Source organism: Mesoplodon mirus (assembly GCF_964341445.2).
Source record: "Mesoplodon mirus genome assembly, chromosome: 11".
Classification (NCBI taxonomy): domain Eukaryota; kingdom Metazoa; phylum Chordata; class Mammalia; order Artiodactyla; family Ziphiidae; genus Mesoplodon; species Mesoplodon mirus.
Window position 1 is genome coordinate 38,822,480 of NC_138987.1, and position 15,592 is coordinate 38,838,071.

The 15,592-nt window shown below is 47.8% G+C and overlaps 1 protein-coding gene across 1 annotated transcript in view; it reads left to right on the plus strand.

Annotated features, from left to right (window-relative positions):
• Positions 1-15,592, plus strand: part of SREBF2 (sterol regulatory element binding transcription factor 2) — a 62,731-nt gene that overhangs the window by 20,510 nt on the left and 26,629 nt on the right. Inside the window, exons 2-8 of the mRNA XM_082636595.1 lie at positions 2,664-3,095; positions 4,118-4,299; positions 5,430-5,576; positions 7,011-7,232; positions 8,213-8,327; positions 8,536-8,717; positions 15,041-15,233. Coding sequence (XP_082492721.1) covers positions 2,664-3,095; positions 4,118-4,299; positions 5,430-5,576; positions 7,011-7,232; positions 8,213-8,327; positions 8,536-8,717; positions 15,041-15,233 — 1,473 coding nt within the window. The remainder of the gene's footprint in view (positions 1-2,663; positions 3,096-4,117; positions 4,300-5,429; positions 5,577-7,010; positions 7,233-8,212; positions 8,328-8,535; positions 8,718-15,040; positions 15,234-15,592) is intronic.

Genomic DNA, 15,592 nt, shown 5'->3' on the forward strand with positions numbered 1-15,592 from the left:
GCCAAACTTCATCATTTTCAAACCTCCATAAAAACTGCCTTCTCCCAGGCCTCCTTCTCTAGGTTTCATGGCTCTCTGTGGACACGAGAGCCTGTGTGTCCGTAGCACACAAATGATTGAATGATGGGAGCAGGGAAGAGCCAGGAGCCGTGGGGAGCTCCCGAGGTGTAGCCCCCAGGTACAGGGCAGATCTGCGCCCGGGTGGGCCTCCTTCCACTTACCAGGGACTCCCCTTCTCTGTCACTGCAGACCAGACGGGTCCCCAGGAGGCCCAGCGTGCCTGCTGCCGCAGTGGCTCAAAGAACCTCTTCGTTACTTCTTCCTTCAAATGCTCAGTCTTAACGGCTCCTCTGTGCCCCTCAGCCCCGTGCCCATCTGCCTGGCTGGAGATAGCTCCCAGGAGCTCCTCATGTGTGGGTCGAAAAGGATTTTTTTTTAAATTGAAGCAGTCGCATTCCATCTGCCTACACACACTTAACCTGCTTTGTGAACTAAGCTTTGTGACCTCTGTACATTACTTCACCAGCCAGCCCATGTCTCCCCGACAAAAGGTTCTAGAGAGCACTCGACAGGATAAGTGGGGCCGAGTGCCTGTTTAGTGGGGCGTCAGAAGCACCACTGATAGGGACCTTTGTAAGGGTCTGCCCCCACCAAGCACTTTGCATCAATTTTCTTATTAATCCTCACCACAAAGAAGCCAAGTGAGTCTTCTTGTGGCAGCCTCCTGGAAGGAAACGGGGGTGTAGAAAGAAGTGACTTGCCCACGTTCACACAGCTGATTAGATGGGCCCTTTGAGACCCACCTAGTCCCAAAGCCTGTGCCCATCTACCCTCTGGCCTCTTTTGCCCTCCTTAGCTTTCCATGGCTTAGAACAATCAGCCAGGGAGTGATGTTCTTTTGGCTCACAAAGTAGTCCTCTGTGTTGATTCCCCAGAGTCAGGATTTTATGGGAGTTCTGGAAAGCTCAACGAATTATTAGGTTTCTCTTAATTTCTTAAAGCATTTTATAATATTGTGTTGTGCTTGGAATGTGTCAGCACCAAGTTGTGTTTTGTTTAAATTTTGTGCTGAGTTTGAGGGTATTTCTTAGTTTAATCATGTACAAGGAATTGGAATTTGTTGGTACAGGTTACAATATCTGTGGCATTCTGCCCATTTCTCCCTCCCACAGATGACAGGCTGAGTGGGGACAGAGCAGAGTGTCGAGGTGTTGGTAAATAACACCACTGTGTAGTCATTTAATCTTGTGAGATGCGGTTTTGCCAGCAGGTTGGACGGACTGAACACTGAGCGTGCTGAGCTGCTAAGCTCCAGTTATCCTGTGTGGAGGTCATGCTGGAAACCCCTGGTAGCTTTCTGCTTGCCTAACATAAGACTCTTTATAGCCCAGATTCTCCCCCCCCCCCCCCACACACACACTGCTAGAAACCTGGGAGGGACTTGCTGGTGGAGGTTTGACGAATGAATGGAGATAGTGTTTGGGGGCTTTGTTTTTCGTTTTTGTTTGTTTTTTCTTTTTGGTGGCCAAATCAGTGCATCCTGCAGCCTTGAGGGTTTTGAGAGGAGGGTGCCAGAGTTTAGGAGCAAGCAGTAGCTTTTTGGGAATGTGTTGGAGAGGAAAGGGGAGAGAATGTGGACAGGGTAGAGAATTGTAGATCTGAACATAACCGGGTCAAAGTTGAGGCCCCAGACTCCTAATGGGGAGCCAGCCCTATGGGGAGGAAGGAGTCATGAGAGGTGAGTTGTTAGTCATGGATTAAGTTCGATTTGGGTAAACCATTGGGAGGATGAAGCAGGGGAAGAGGCCCTCTGGGCTGGGAATTTAGGGGTCCCAGGTACTTGGAGCGTGATCTGTCAATAGAAGGCGGCATGCTGTCCAGTGGACACATCCCCTTGGCTCCACGGGCTCCTTGCCCAGAGGAAAGGCGCACAGCCAGGTGGGTCCAGGGCCCGGGCTGTTCTGCCCTGACCTTCTGACAGTGAAGGCACTGGGGTGCAGTCAAAGAAGGCGAGGCTGGGAGGCAGAGAACTGGTTCTAATCCTTGCTGTGCCCTGATGAGCTGGTGACCTTGGCCGAGTTATTTCCCTGTCCTGGACTTCGTGTATGATCTTTCCATCCATTCCACCTCTAAAGTTCCATGACCTGGAGGCCACCAACTTCATCATCCCCGGGTGTTCCTGAGGGTACCAGCAGTGCCCAGGGATATGCCCATCTTGGAGAGAAGGCCCAGAGTCTGCCTGTGGTGAGGAGAGTTGGGGTCTGGGGACTCCCCTGTCATGGGGAGCAGTGCTGAGATTGGAGGTGGCCTCACAGCGCAAGGCTGCTGAGCTCCAAAGACTCAGGACAGCGACTACCCCAACCGTAAAACGCGACCAGCCGTATCCTCCAAGAGGGACATTCACCCAGCACAGAGGTAGCTCCTGTTAGGCCTGGTACAGACAATGAGGAAAGTGGGTAGAACAAGCCTGGAGGTGGTGAGGAGGGAGAAGAACATCAAGCAAGTGAAGTCCTGTCCCACTCCCCACATGAGAGAGGGGCGACCCATCTCTGCAGTGTCTTGGGAAAGCTATTGGATTTTCATGCCTCCGTTTCTTAAGCAAATTTGAAAGTTAATAGATATTTTGGTTGGCAGTAGAGTTACTCCTTTCCATTTGCTCACAGAGATGCTCCAGTTTGTCAGCAATCAAGTGGGAGAGTTCCCTGACTTGTTCTCAGAGCAGCTGTGCAGCTCCTTCCCTGGCGGCGGTGGAAGTGGCAACAGTGGCAGCAGCAATGGCGGCGGCAGCGGTGGCGGAGCCGGAGCCGGGGACCCCTCAGTGCAGCGGTCCTTCAGCCAGGTCCCGTTACCTTCCTTCTCGCCCTCGGCTACCTCCCCCCAGGCTCCAGCCCTACAAGTCAAGGCTCCCCCCACCGCAGTTCCCCCTCCGCCAAGGACAGCTCCCGTTCTTCAGCCCCGCCCCCAGCCCCAGCCCCAGCCTCCAGCTCAGCTGCAGCAGCAGACAGTAATGATCACCCCGACATTCAGCACCGCTCCCCAGACGAGGATCATCCAGCAGCCTCTGATATACCAGAATGCAGCTACCAGCTTTCAAGGTGACTCAGAACTCAAATGTGATAACAATTGGTTGGTTCAGAAGTTTTTGTGCCAGTTTGCAGACACTTCCGAGGTGGACTGTAAATAGTTCTGTCCTCTCTGGGAATGACACAGCCTATCAACTTGGCCCTGTCTGAATGAGGTTTCGGTAGCTGGCCGTAACCATAGTGGTGTAGGAACACATTCAGTCTCTTCAAATACCTTAATGTCTGCTGTGCCTGTTTCAAGGATGCGTGGTCAAAGACTCCAACGGGCACAGTAGCCACAGGGCTGTCCTGGTAACTAGAGGTGGGGGCTTGAATAAAATTAGTCTTGAAACTCACCCAGGCACCAGGAAGATCTCAGCACCTGTAGGTTGAGAACCATTCATCCAGGAGACATCTCCTGAGCATCCACTGCAGAGAAGAGTACACCTTTTAACATAGGTGCCGTGTCTCCGAGTGGCAGGCCTCACAGTAGGCCCTCGGTGTGTGCTGAGTGAATGAGTGACTTTCTGTGTTGTGCTGTGTCCCGGCACCTTTTCATCAGATTGCTCTCTGACCCTGTGGGGACCCCTGGGTGGGATTAGTATTGCTCTACTAATTTCAAAGGATCTGACAGGTCTTTAATGGGCTTCAAGGGTTTAGGGGCTGGGGGGAGGCCACAAAGCAAAAACCTGAGACCGTCATCCCAAAGTGCACCTTCCCTTCATTTTATGGGAGGAAATGAAGCCCCAGGGAGTTGGTTCTCAACATCTGTTAACTCCCTTGCTGGGTGCAGTCACTTGCTGATTAGCTTCCCTCACCTCCACCCCAGCATCGGAGTAATGAAATAATTTGTACTCGTTCCTCAGAAATTGACGCAGCCCTTATGGGATGTTCTTGTCATCTAGACCAGCTTGTAAATGGCTGTGCACATCTGCTTCAGCAACAGGTGGGGAGTTGGGATCATTAGGAGGCACTTCAACCTCGGTTGTTGCCACAGCTACGGTGACATAATGCATTCTTCATCCACGTGACTTTTTTTCTCCTCTTCTCCCAAGTCCTTCAGCCTCAAGTCCAAAGCCTAGTGACATCCTCCCAGGTGCAGCCGGTCACCATCCAGCAGCAGGTGCAGACGGTGCAGGCCCAGCGGGTGCTGACGCAGACAGCCAATGGCACACTGCAGACCCTCGCCCCGGCCACGGTGCAGACGGTTGCTGCGCCCCAGGTGCAGCAGGTCCCGGTAGGTGGCCGACAAGAATTCAGGGAGGCCCTGGTTGGGGCTCTTGGCCAGCCTGTAGTTGAAGATGTGGTCTGCATGCTAAGCAGGGCCAGCGGAGTGTGAGGGAGCAGCTTGCAGGGCAGGTAGGGGCACCTGGACCTCACGAGGCACCCGTGAGACCTGTCAGGGAAGACGTCTGCAGATGCACGCCGGCACCCGCCTAAACTCAGTAAATGCTGGTGTATTCACTCATTTACACATGTAATGGGTATAAAACTGAAAAGAAATGTGCCAGAATGTTCTTAAGCCGTGTATCATAGTGGACTGTATTTCTAACTAATGAAGTAAGTTAGCTTTTTTTTTTTTTTTTTTTTTTTTTTTTTGCGGTACGCGGGCCTCTCACTGCTGTGGCCTCTCCCGTTGCGGAGCACAGGCTCCGGACGCACAGGCTCAGCGGCCATGGCTCACGGGCCCAGCCGCTCCGCGGCATGTGGGATCTTCCCGGACCGGGACACGAACCCGTGTCCCCTGCATCGGCAGGCGGACTCTCAACCACTGCGCCACCAGGGAAGCCCCTGGATTGTTTTTTAAAGCTAACTTACGGGCTTCCCTGGTGGCGCAGTGGTTGAGAGTCCGCCTGCCGATGCAGGGGACACGGGTTCGTGCCCCGGTCCGGGAAGATCCCACATGCCGCGGAGCGGCTGGGCCCGTGAGCCATGGCCGCTGAGCCTGTGCGTCCGGAGCCTGTGCTCCGCAACGGGAGAGGCCACAGCAGTGAGAGGCCCGCGTACCGAAAAAAAAACAAAAAAAAGCAATCCAGGTTTACCATTTTTGCTTCCCAGCCGTTTTCCTCACATTCCTAAGTTTGTCCACAATCAGGTCTCTCTCCCTTCCACTGTCCACCCGAGCCATGCTTGCTCTGCCCCCGCTAGGCCGCTGGCACTGCTCTCCTCAAAGCCTTTCAGCCTTCCAACCCAGAACCCTCTTTAGCTGTACGCCTTCTCCCCGGCAACCCAGTAATCAAGCTACATTCTCAGTTTTATGAAAATTTTATTTTCTCATTCTTTTCTGGAGGGTCTATGCAGGAAGAAGTAATGCAAAATAGAGGAGTAATGCTACCTTCCTTTTCCTTTTCTTCCTTTTCCATCCAGGTCCTGGTACAGCCTCAGATCATCAAGACAGATTCCCTTGTTTTGACCACACTGAAGACAGATGGCAGCCCTGTGATGGCTGCAGTCCAGAACCCAGCCCTCACTGCCCTCACCACCCCCATCCAGACAGCTGCCCTTCAAGTTCCGGTAAGAGCTGCCCACCACCCCACCCCTGCTTCTTGGGGGTTTTAGGCCTCAGAGATGGTAACGAAGCCTCCAGATACTGAATAGATGCGGCAGCTCTATGCAGTGTGTCAGTCAGATTGCAAAATTACCCCATTTTAGTTTTTTTTTCCCCTTAAGAAGTACCAGCACTGAGTGTAATGTGGGAGTACTAGGGTTTATGAGGGGCAAGAGAGGAACAGCGGAGGAGCCCCAGTTTCTGGGCAACAGCTCCACACAGGACCATCTGCCTTTTAGGTCCTACGGATGGAGGTTTAGCTTCTGAAGGACCCTAGGTCCCCCAGGCAGGGAGGGGCTCCAAGGTGGGGGACATGAAAGGCACCCATACTTCAGCTGTAGGGTCTTGGCTACTGTCTCGTCTTGTGGCAAGAGTCTGAGAGAAAAAAGGGATCAAAATTCAAAAGCAAGCCTTACTCATAAAAGCCAAGAACTAGAAAGAACCCAACTATCCATCCAAAAATAACTATTGATACATACAACTACGTGGCTAAACCTCAAAAATAGTACTCTGAGCAAGAGATGCTTATCACAAAAGAGTTCATGCTGATGATTCCATTTATACAGAGTTCAAGAAGATGGTGCTAGGAGTCAGAGCAGTGATTCCTGCTCTGGGGGAAGGGGCATGAGGGAACTTTCTAAGGGGATAGAAATGGTCTGTGTCTTGGTCAGGGTTACCTTGGTTACACACATTGTGTACATACGTCACAATTCCATTAAGCTGTACACTTAAAATGTGTGCTTTTTACTATGTGTGAATTATTTCTTGATGACTAATGAGGTTAAGAAGCCTTTTCTGTGTTCATTGGCCACTTGGATATTGAGGCCATTTGTTGAAGAAAATAAAACTAAAAGTAGTGAAAACAGAAACAAAGAGCAGGAAAAGCAGATTTGAGGGGAAAACAAGGGGAAGCCTCTCTAGTTGGTCTGTTTAATAAAATGGCTCTCATTGTCACTTCTGCCTTGAGCTTTTTGATGGGCAAATCGTACAAGGAAATACAGTAAGTTAACTTCACCGTCATGTGAGAGGAAAATACGCGTCATACACCAGGAGAAAGTTTTGTGGTTGGTGCATTATATGCGAGCTCAGAGGTGGCTAATGGGTCGACAGCAAAGCAGGAATCATATGACGTGTTTCTGGCATCCCTACATCAAAGGTTGGTGTTTATCCACATTAATGCTATTGTGGCACATGACTAATCAACAGTGATTCTGAAAGGGGCATAGTACCTGAGATACCATGGCTCCTAAGGCTTCTGGACTCAATTAACCCAGGAAGGGTGTCAGGCTATACAAAGCGTTTTCAGGTGATGCCACGTGGCCAGGGCCAGTGGGTTTGTGTTGCGAGGTTGCTTTATTCAGACTAACCAAGTGGTCATTCTGCCCTTGTGTCTGTTCTAGACCCTGGTGGGCAGCAATGGGACCATTCTGACCACAATGCCTGTGATGATGGGACAAGAGAAAGTGCCCATTAAGCAGGTACCTGGGGGAGTCAAGCAGCTCGAGCCCCCCAAGGAAGGAGAAAGGAGGACGACACACAACATCATTGAGAAGCGGTATCGCTCCTCCATCAATGACAAAATCATTGAGCTGAAGGACCTGGTCATGGGGACAGATGCCAAGGTAGGTGCCAAGCAAAGTGGTATTTCATGCCTCATCATCTCCCCTCTATCTGTCTTTGCTGCAGGAATTTAGGGAAGACCAAGGCCCAGGCTGAGTGAATGCAAGAATAGTTAAAGGTGCTCTCTTACTAAAGCCTCTTGGTGTTTTGAAATTCCAGGATTATAAAACATTAACTGTTGGGTGTTGGTAAGGCAGTGGCCTGCCTGGACCTTTGAGTCTGCTCTGCAGTGGTGGTGGCCACCGCCCCCCCCACTACCACCACTGTGTCGCAGACACCTGCTGCTCACTGATGGCCAGGAACACAACCATGTGTACATCTGAGGCAGCTGATGGCATTTTGGGCATATGCTTAATTGTATTCAGGGATGGCTAATAATATTTTAACCTTTTAGGGAGGAGGAAAAATGGAGATTGGATCTTTGACAAAGAACAAATAGAGTATATTGGTTTTTCATAAATTTCTGGTGTTTCAATGAATGTATCTTTTGGCTTTGGCACATAGGAGATTTTTTTTTACCTGTTATCTGTTTATCTTTACCTCAATTTTGAAAGAAAATATAATTTTCCTTGTAGCCTACAAATCTGAAAGGTACTAATATACCTTTACTTAAGATAACCAGCCAAGAGTACTCTGGTTTTTTGTTTGTCATTTGTTTTCCTTAAAGTTTGTTTTGATGCTAGGATTATCATAGGATAATATGTGTGATGGCCAGAGGCTAAACTCTTTCCACATATTAGCTCATTTAATCCTCATGGCAAGCCTATGACTCATATACTATCATTATTCCTATTTCACAGAGGAGGAAAGTGAGGTTCAGAGATGTTGAGTAACTTGTCCTGGGTTGCACAGCTAAGTAGTGGGAGAGTCAGCATCTGAACTCAGCACCTCCCACTCCAGAGCCTGAGCTCTGGGCCTCTGCTCTCTTCACTGTGCAAGCTTGTCTGATGCCACCGTGTTTTTCACCCATCTTCCTTCCCAGATGCACAAGTCTGGCGTTCTGAGGAAGGCCATTGACTACATCAAATACTTGCAGCAGGTCAATCATAAACTGCGCCAGGAGAACATGGTGCTGAAACTGGCAAATCAGAAGAACAGTAAGTGTGCTCGTTGAGAAAAGGGTTTCAGACTTTCCGGTTATAGTAGAAGTCCTGTGCTGGGCACCGGGGAGGGTCCACTGATGTGTACAAGGTGCCTTCAGGGGTGAAGCATGAGCAGGGGCTGTGCATCCCTCACCTAGCCCAGCTCCAGCCCAGGTGGGGTGCTGTAAAATGGACCGTTTGCCAGGTAGGGTTTTCTTTACAGAGCTCTTGAAGGGCATTGACCTAGGCAGCCTGGTGGACAATGACGTGGACCTGAAGATTGATGACTTCAATCAGAATGTCCTTCTGATGTCGCCTCCGGCCTCCGACTCAGGGTCCCAGGCAGGCTTCTCCCCCTACTCCATCGACTCTGAGCCAGGAAGCCCTCTATTGGATGATGCAAAGGTAATGAGCTTTTGAAATCCCCTGACCCCTGGAATCTCTCCCATCTCCCCGAAGTTAATAGTGGGGAGGTTGCAGACAGCGGTCCAGGTCAGGCGTTCAGAGACCCTGGGCTGGAGAGGAACGAGAATTCTGTGAAATTAGCCGCGTACTGGAGAATAAAGAAAAAGAAAGCTGACTGTATGGGGATACAACCTCCGGTTTTACTGGTCCTTGCTGAAAGGGCCCATCAGAGGGGAATAATGGCCAAATCCAGCATGGGAACACACAGCGGCTGTTGTGCGGAGCTAGGAGTTGCTGGAGGCGCCTCATCGCTTCCCTCGCCCATAATGAGCCTGGCAAGACCACTTTGTGAGGTTGATCAGTTGGGTTAGGATGAGGCTGCCTCTGGGTCCTCTTCAGGAAATGATTACAGTTTGCAGTCTTAACAGATAACATTCCTACCAAGGGCCTTTAATTGTGGAAGAAAGCCCCTGGCAATTCTTGTTTAATGGAATTCGTTAAAAGAGGCTCAAGCCTAATGATCTTCCCAGGAACCTGTGGAGACCACTGGGGTCTGTGCTGTATTTTGACATTGGCAGTTTCTGGCTTCAAAAGCACAGAGTTCCCTTCTAGCGTAAGTTGTTTTTTTTTAATTTATTTATTTTATTTGTTTATTTTTGGCTGCGTTGGGTCTTCATTGCTATGCGAGGTCCTTCTCTAGTTGCGGCGAGCGGGGGCCACTCCTCATCGCGGTGCACGGGCCCCCCACCACAGTGGCTTCTTTTGTTGTGGAGCGCAGGCTCAGTAGTTGTGGCGCACGGGCCCCCCACCACAGTGGCTTCTTTTGTTGTGGAGCGCAGGCTCAGTAGTTGTGGCGCACGGGCCCAGTTGGTCCTCGGCATATGCGATCTTCCTGGACCAGGGCTCGAACCTGGGTCCCCTTCACTGGCAGGCGGATTCCCAACCACTGTGCCACCAGGGAAGCCCCTAGCATAAGTTTTTGATCAGACCGTTTATTGTATCGTGTACTTAATTTTATTAAGGAAGCTCTATTTTTGAAATATTTTATAAATGTGATTCTGCTTCGTTAACAAAAGGCCACATGTCATATACGTTGAATTAGATAGGTGTCTGAATCCTCAGAAGAAATTTTCAAACGGTTTAAAAATACTGAAAACGAGTTGTGTGGGAAGTACACCCTGGGAGTCAGCGGAGATCTGGTTCCAGTCTCCCTCCCTCCTTAGGCTCCCTGGGCAGGCAGGGCCTCTGCCTCCAGTTCTCCCTCTGTAAAACTGGGGAGAAAACAAAACAATGTTGTGGTTTTAGAATAGGCAAGCTTCTGGGAATTCCCTGGCAGTCCAGTGGTTAGGACTTCGTACTTTCACTGCTGAGGGCCCGGGTTCAATCCCTGGTTGGGGCACTAAGATCCTATTAGCTGTGTGGTGCGGCTAAAAAAAAAAAGAATAAGCGAGCTTCTGTAAATAGGTTCATACTAAAGTATGGTCTTTAATCAACTTTGAGGTGTAATTTATATGTGATACAATACACCTATTTTACTGTAACGTGCAGTATGATGAGTTTTAACAAACGTATATGCTTATGTAACTCATAGTAATCAAGATATAGAGAAAAAACCTGAAAGCGTTTCTTCCAAGATCAGGAACAAGGCAAGGATGCCCACTCTCACCACTTTTATTCTACATAGAATTGGAAGTCCTAGCCACAGTGATCAGACAAGAAAAAGAAATAAAAGGAATCCAAGTTGGAAAGGAAGAAGTAAAACTGTCACTGTTGGGCTTCTCTGGTGGCATAGTGGTTGGGAGTCCTCCTGCCAATGCAGGGGACACGGTTTCGATCCCTGGTCCGGGAAGATCCCACGTGCCACGGAGCAGCTAAACCCGTGTGCCACAACTACTGAGCCTGCCCTCCAGAGCCCGCAAGCCACAACTGCTGAGCCCGTGTGCCACAACTACTGAAGCCCGCGCACCTAGAGCCCGTGCTCCGCAACAAGAGAAGCCACCGTGATGCGAAGCCCGCTCACCGCAACAAAGAGTAGCCCCCACTTGCTGCAACTAGAGAAAGACCACACGCAGCAACAAGGACCCAATGCAGCCAAAAATAAACAAACAAACAAAACACTGTCACTGTTTGCAGATGACATGATACTATATATAGGAAATTCTAAAGACACCTTCAAAAAACTATTAGAACTAATAAATAAATTCAGTAAGTTTGCAGGATACAAAATTAATATATAGAAATCTGTTACATTTCTATACAGTAACAACAAAGTATCAGAAAGAGAAATGAAGGAAAGCAATCCCATTTACAATTGCATCGAAAAGAATAAAATGCCTAGGAATAAATCTAACCAAGTAGGTAAAAGACCTGTACTGGAAAAACTATAAGACATTGATGAAAGAAATTGATGACAACACAAACAGATGGAAAGGTATATCGTGCTCATGGGTTGGAAGAATTAATACTGTTAAAATGACCATATTCCTCAAGGCAACCTACAGATTCAGTGCAATTCCTGTCAAAATACCAAAGACATTTTTCACAGAACTAGAACAAATAATTCTAAAATTTATGTGGAAACACAAAGGACCCCAAATAGCCAAAACAATCTTGAGAAAGAACAACGGAGCTGAAGGTAGCACATTCCCTGATTTCAAACTACAGTAATCAAAACAATGTGGTACTGGCACAAAAACAGACACAGATCAATGGAACAGAATAGAGAGCCTAGAAACAAACCCATACTTAAATGGTCAGTTAATCTATGACAGAGGAGGCAAGAATATACAAAGGGGAAATGACAGCTTCTTCAATAAATGGTGCTGGGAAAATTGGACAGCTACATGCAGAAGAATCAACTGGACTACTTTCTCACACCATCTACAAAAATAAACTCAAAATGGATCAAAGACTTAAATGTAAGACCTGAAACCATAAGACTCCCAGAAGAAAACACAGGCGGTATGCTCTTTGTTATCGGTCTTAGCAATTTTTAAAAATTAATTAATTAATTTTAATTTATTTATTTTTGGCTGCGTTGGGTCTTTGTTGTTGCGTGCGTGGGCTTTCTCTAGTTGCAGCGAGCGAGGGCTACTCTTTGTCGCGGTGCGTGGGCTTCTCATCACTGTGGCTTCTCTTGTTGCGGAGCACGGGCTCTAGGCACGCGGGCTTCAGTAGTTGTGGAACACAGGCTCAGCAGTTGTGGTTTGCAGGCTCTGGAGTACAGGTTCGGTAGTTGCGGCGCACGGGCTTCATTGCTGTGCAGCATGTGGGATCTTCCCGGTCTGGGGCTCGAACCCATGTCCCCTGCATTGGCAGGTGGATTCTTAACCACTGCACCACCAGGAAAATCCGGTCTTAGCAATTTTGGGTGAGCTATGTCTCCTCAGGCAAGGGGAACAAAACCAAAAATAAACAAATGGGACTACATCAAATTGAAAAGCTTTTGCATTGGGACTTCCCTGGTGGTCCAGTGGTAAAGAATCTGCCTTCCAGTGCAGGAGACATGGGTTCGATCCCTGGTCAGAGAACTAAGATCCCACATGCCACTGGGCAACTAAGCCTGTGCACCACAACTACTGAGCCCACGCATCTTAACTAGAGAGCTTGCATGCCACAAACTACAAAACCCGTGTGCTCTGGAGCCCACACGCCACAACTACAGAGCCCAAGTGCTCTGGAACCTGTGCCCCACAACTAGAGAGAGAAAAACCCGCCTGCCACAACTAGAGAGAAGCCCACATGCCACAGTGGAGAGCCCGCGCACCACAAAAAAAAGATTCTGCATGCCACAACTAAGACCTAACACAGCTAAAAATAAAAATAAATTAAGAAAAAAAAAGTAGACGGATGTAACCCTAAAAAAAAAAACAAAAGAAAAACCTTTTGCACAGCAAAGGAAACTACCAACAAAACTAAAAGGCTACCTATGTAATGGAAGAAGATATTTGCAAACAAAATATCTAATAAGGGGTTAGTATCCAAAATTTTCAAAGAACTCATACAAGTAAACATCAGAAAACTCCCCAAACAAACAACAATTTAAAAATGGGTAGAAGACATGAATAGACATTTTTGCAAGACATACAAATGGCCAACAGGCACATGAAAAAATGCTCAACATCAGGAATTCCCTGGTGGTCCAGTGGTCAGGACTCCGAGCTTCCATTGTAGGGGTCATGGGTTCGATCCCTTGTCAGTGGACTAGACCCTGCATGCCACAGCTAAGATTTCTCATGCCACAACTAAAAAGATCCCACATGTAGCAACGAAGATCCTGCATGCCACAACTAAGACCCGGCACAGCTAAAGAAATAAATATTTTAAAAAAAAAAGATATATGCACCCCTGTGTTCGTTGCAGCATTATTTACAATAGCCAATAGCCAAGGTAAGGAAACAACCTGAGTGCCCAGAAATAGATGAATGGATAAAGGAGATGTAGTATATATGCAATGAAATATTAACCATAAGAAAAGAGTAAAATCTTGCCATTTGTGACAATGTGGATGGACCTAGAGGGTATTATGCTAAGTGTAATAAAAGAGACAGAGAATGATAGGTGTTGGTGAGGATGTGGAGAAAAGGGGACCCTCATGCACTATTGGTGGAAATGAAAATTGATGCAGCCACTATGGAAAACATTAGGAAGTTTCTTCAAAAAATTTGAAATAGAACTACCATCCAATCCAGCAGTTCCACTTCTGGGTATTTTTCTGAAAGAAAACAAAAGCACTAATTCAAAAAGTAATGTTCTCCCTTATGTTTATTGCAGCATTATTTACAATAGCCCAAGATTTGGAAGCAATCTAAGTGCCCACAGATAGATGAGTAGATAAAGAAGATGTGGTATATACATATATATATATATATATATATATATATATAGTAATGTTACTCAGCTGTAAAAAAGAATGAGATGTTGTCACACCATGTATGACCCTAGAGGGTACTATGCTAAGTGAAATGAGTCAGACAAAGACAAATACATAGGATTTCACTTATATGTGGAATCTAAAAAACAAAACAAATGGACGAACACAACAAAACGAAACAGACTGGTAGATACAGAGAACAAATGGGTGATTGCCAGAGGGGAGGGAGTTGGGAGGGTGAGTGAAATAGGTGAGGGAGGTTAAGAGATACTACAAACTAAAAAAAAAATTTTTTTAAAAAGATACTACAAACTTCCAGTTACAAAATAAATGTCACAAGGGTGAAATATACAACATGGGGAATATAGTCATTAATATCATAGTGCTTTTGTATGGTGACAGATGGTAACTAGACTTGTCATGGAGCTGATGTAATGTATGAAAATATCGAGCCACTCTGTTGTGTACCTCGAACCAACATAGTGTTGTAGGTCAATTATACTTCAATTAAAAAATAACAATAGAGAATCCCCTGGAGGTCCAGTGGTTGGGACTCCACTTTTTCACTGCTGAGGGCCCGGGTTTGATCCCTGGTCAGGGAACTAAGATCTTATCAGCTGTGTGGTGCAGCCAAAACAAAACAAAACAAAACAAAAAACAATAAATGGGGCTTCCCTGGTGGCGCAGTAGTTAAGAGTCCACCTGCCAGTGCAGCGGACACAGGTTCAAGCCCTGGTCGAGGAAGATCCCACATGCCACGGAGCAACTAAGCCCGTGCACCACAACTACTGAGCCTGTGTTCTAGAGCCCGGGAGCCACAACTACTGAGCCCACATGCTGCAACTACTGAAGCTTGCATGCCTAGAGCCCATACTCCGCAACAAGAGAAGCCACCGCATGAGAAGCCTGCGCACCGCAAGGAAGAGCAGCCCCCGCTCACTGCAACTAGAGAAAGCCCGCACACATCAACAAAGACCCAACGCAGCCAAAAATAAATAAAATAAAAATAAATAAATTTATAAAAAAACAAAACAGAATGATAAATGAATAAATCTCTTCTAGTTTAGAACAAAATGATTTAGAACATTTTTATCTCCCATGAACTTACACCTTTGCAGGAAGTGCACACACATCTCTCCAGCCTGAGACAACTTCTGATCTGCCTTCTGTCACTTTAGATTAGCTTGCCTGTTGTGGAATTACACAGAAACAGAATCCTGCAGAGGGTTCTCTTTTGTGATGGAGCTCTGTTGTAAAAGCAGAGCTCATGTTCCTCTGGTCTTTAGAAAATGTTCTTCTCCCAGGTGGCAAGAGGGCAAGTGCTTTATTCCCATCTGACTTAATGGTCTTGAATTTAAATCTCACAGTCTGATTCCGATATATATAAAAGTAAAATGCTATAAAAATCCACGCAGTACTCGTTCTAACCTTGCGGCCCCCTGTTTTGAAGGTCAAAGATGAGCCAGACTCTCCTCCTGTAGCACTTGGCATGGTGGACCGCTCGCGAATCCTACTGTGTGTCCTCACCTTCCTGTGCCTCTCCTTTAACCCCCTGACCGCGCTGCTGCAATGGGGAGGGGCCCACGACTCGGACCAGCATCCACACTCAGGCTCTGGCCGCAGCATGCTGTCTCTCGAGTCAGGTAGGTGGAAGGCCCCTCGTGCCACCCGGGCCTGGGTGGGCTGCTGTGGCAGGAGAAGGCCCTGCATGCAGCCACTCGGCTTGTCCGCCAGGTCCCAAAGGGCTTTTGTAGGGGGCCCCCACCTGCTTGCTTCTGGTAGGGACTGGCATAAGTTGCCTTTCGGAAGTAACAGGGCAAACCCAAGTTCAGTCAGAAAGAGCAAAACAAATCAGGGCCCTGCACTGCTGTAGTTGGGGGTTTGAGTGTGTGGCTGTTTGAAGGAGGATGTGGTCTTCTTACTGCCTGAGTCATTAAACCAGTGGCCTAACCCTGCCTTGGCTAACAGATTATTGTGGCATCCTGCCCCATAGTGACAAGGG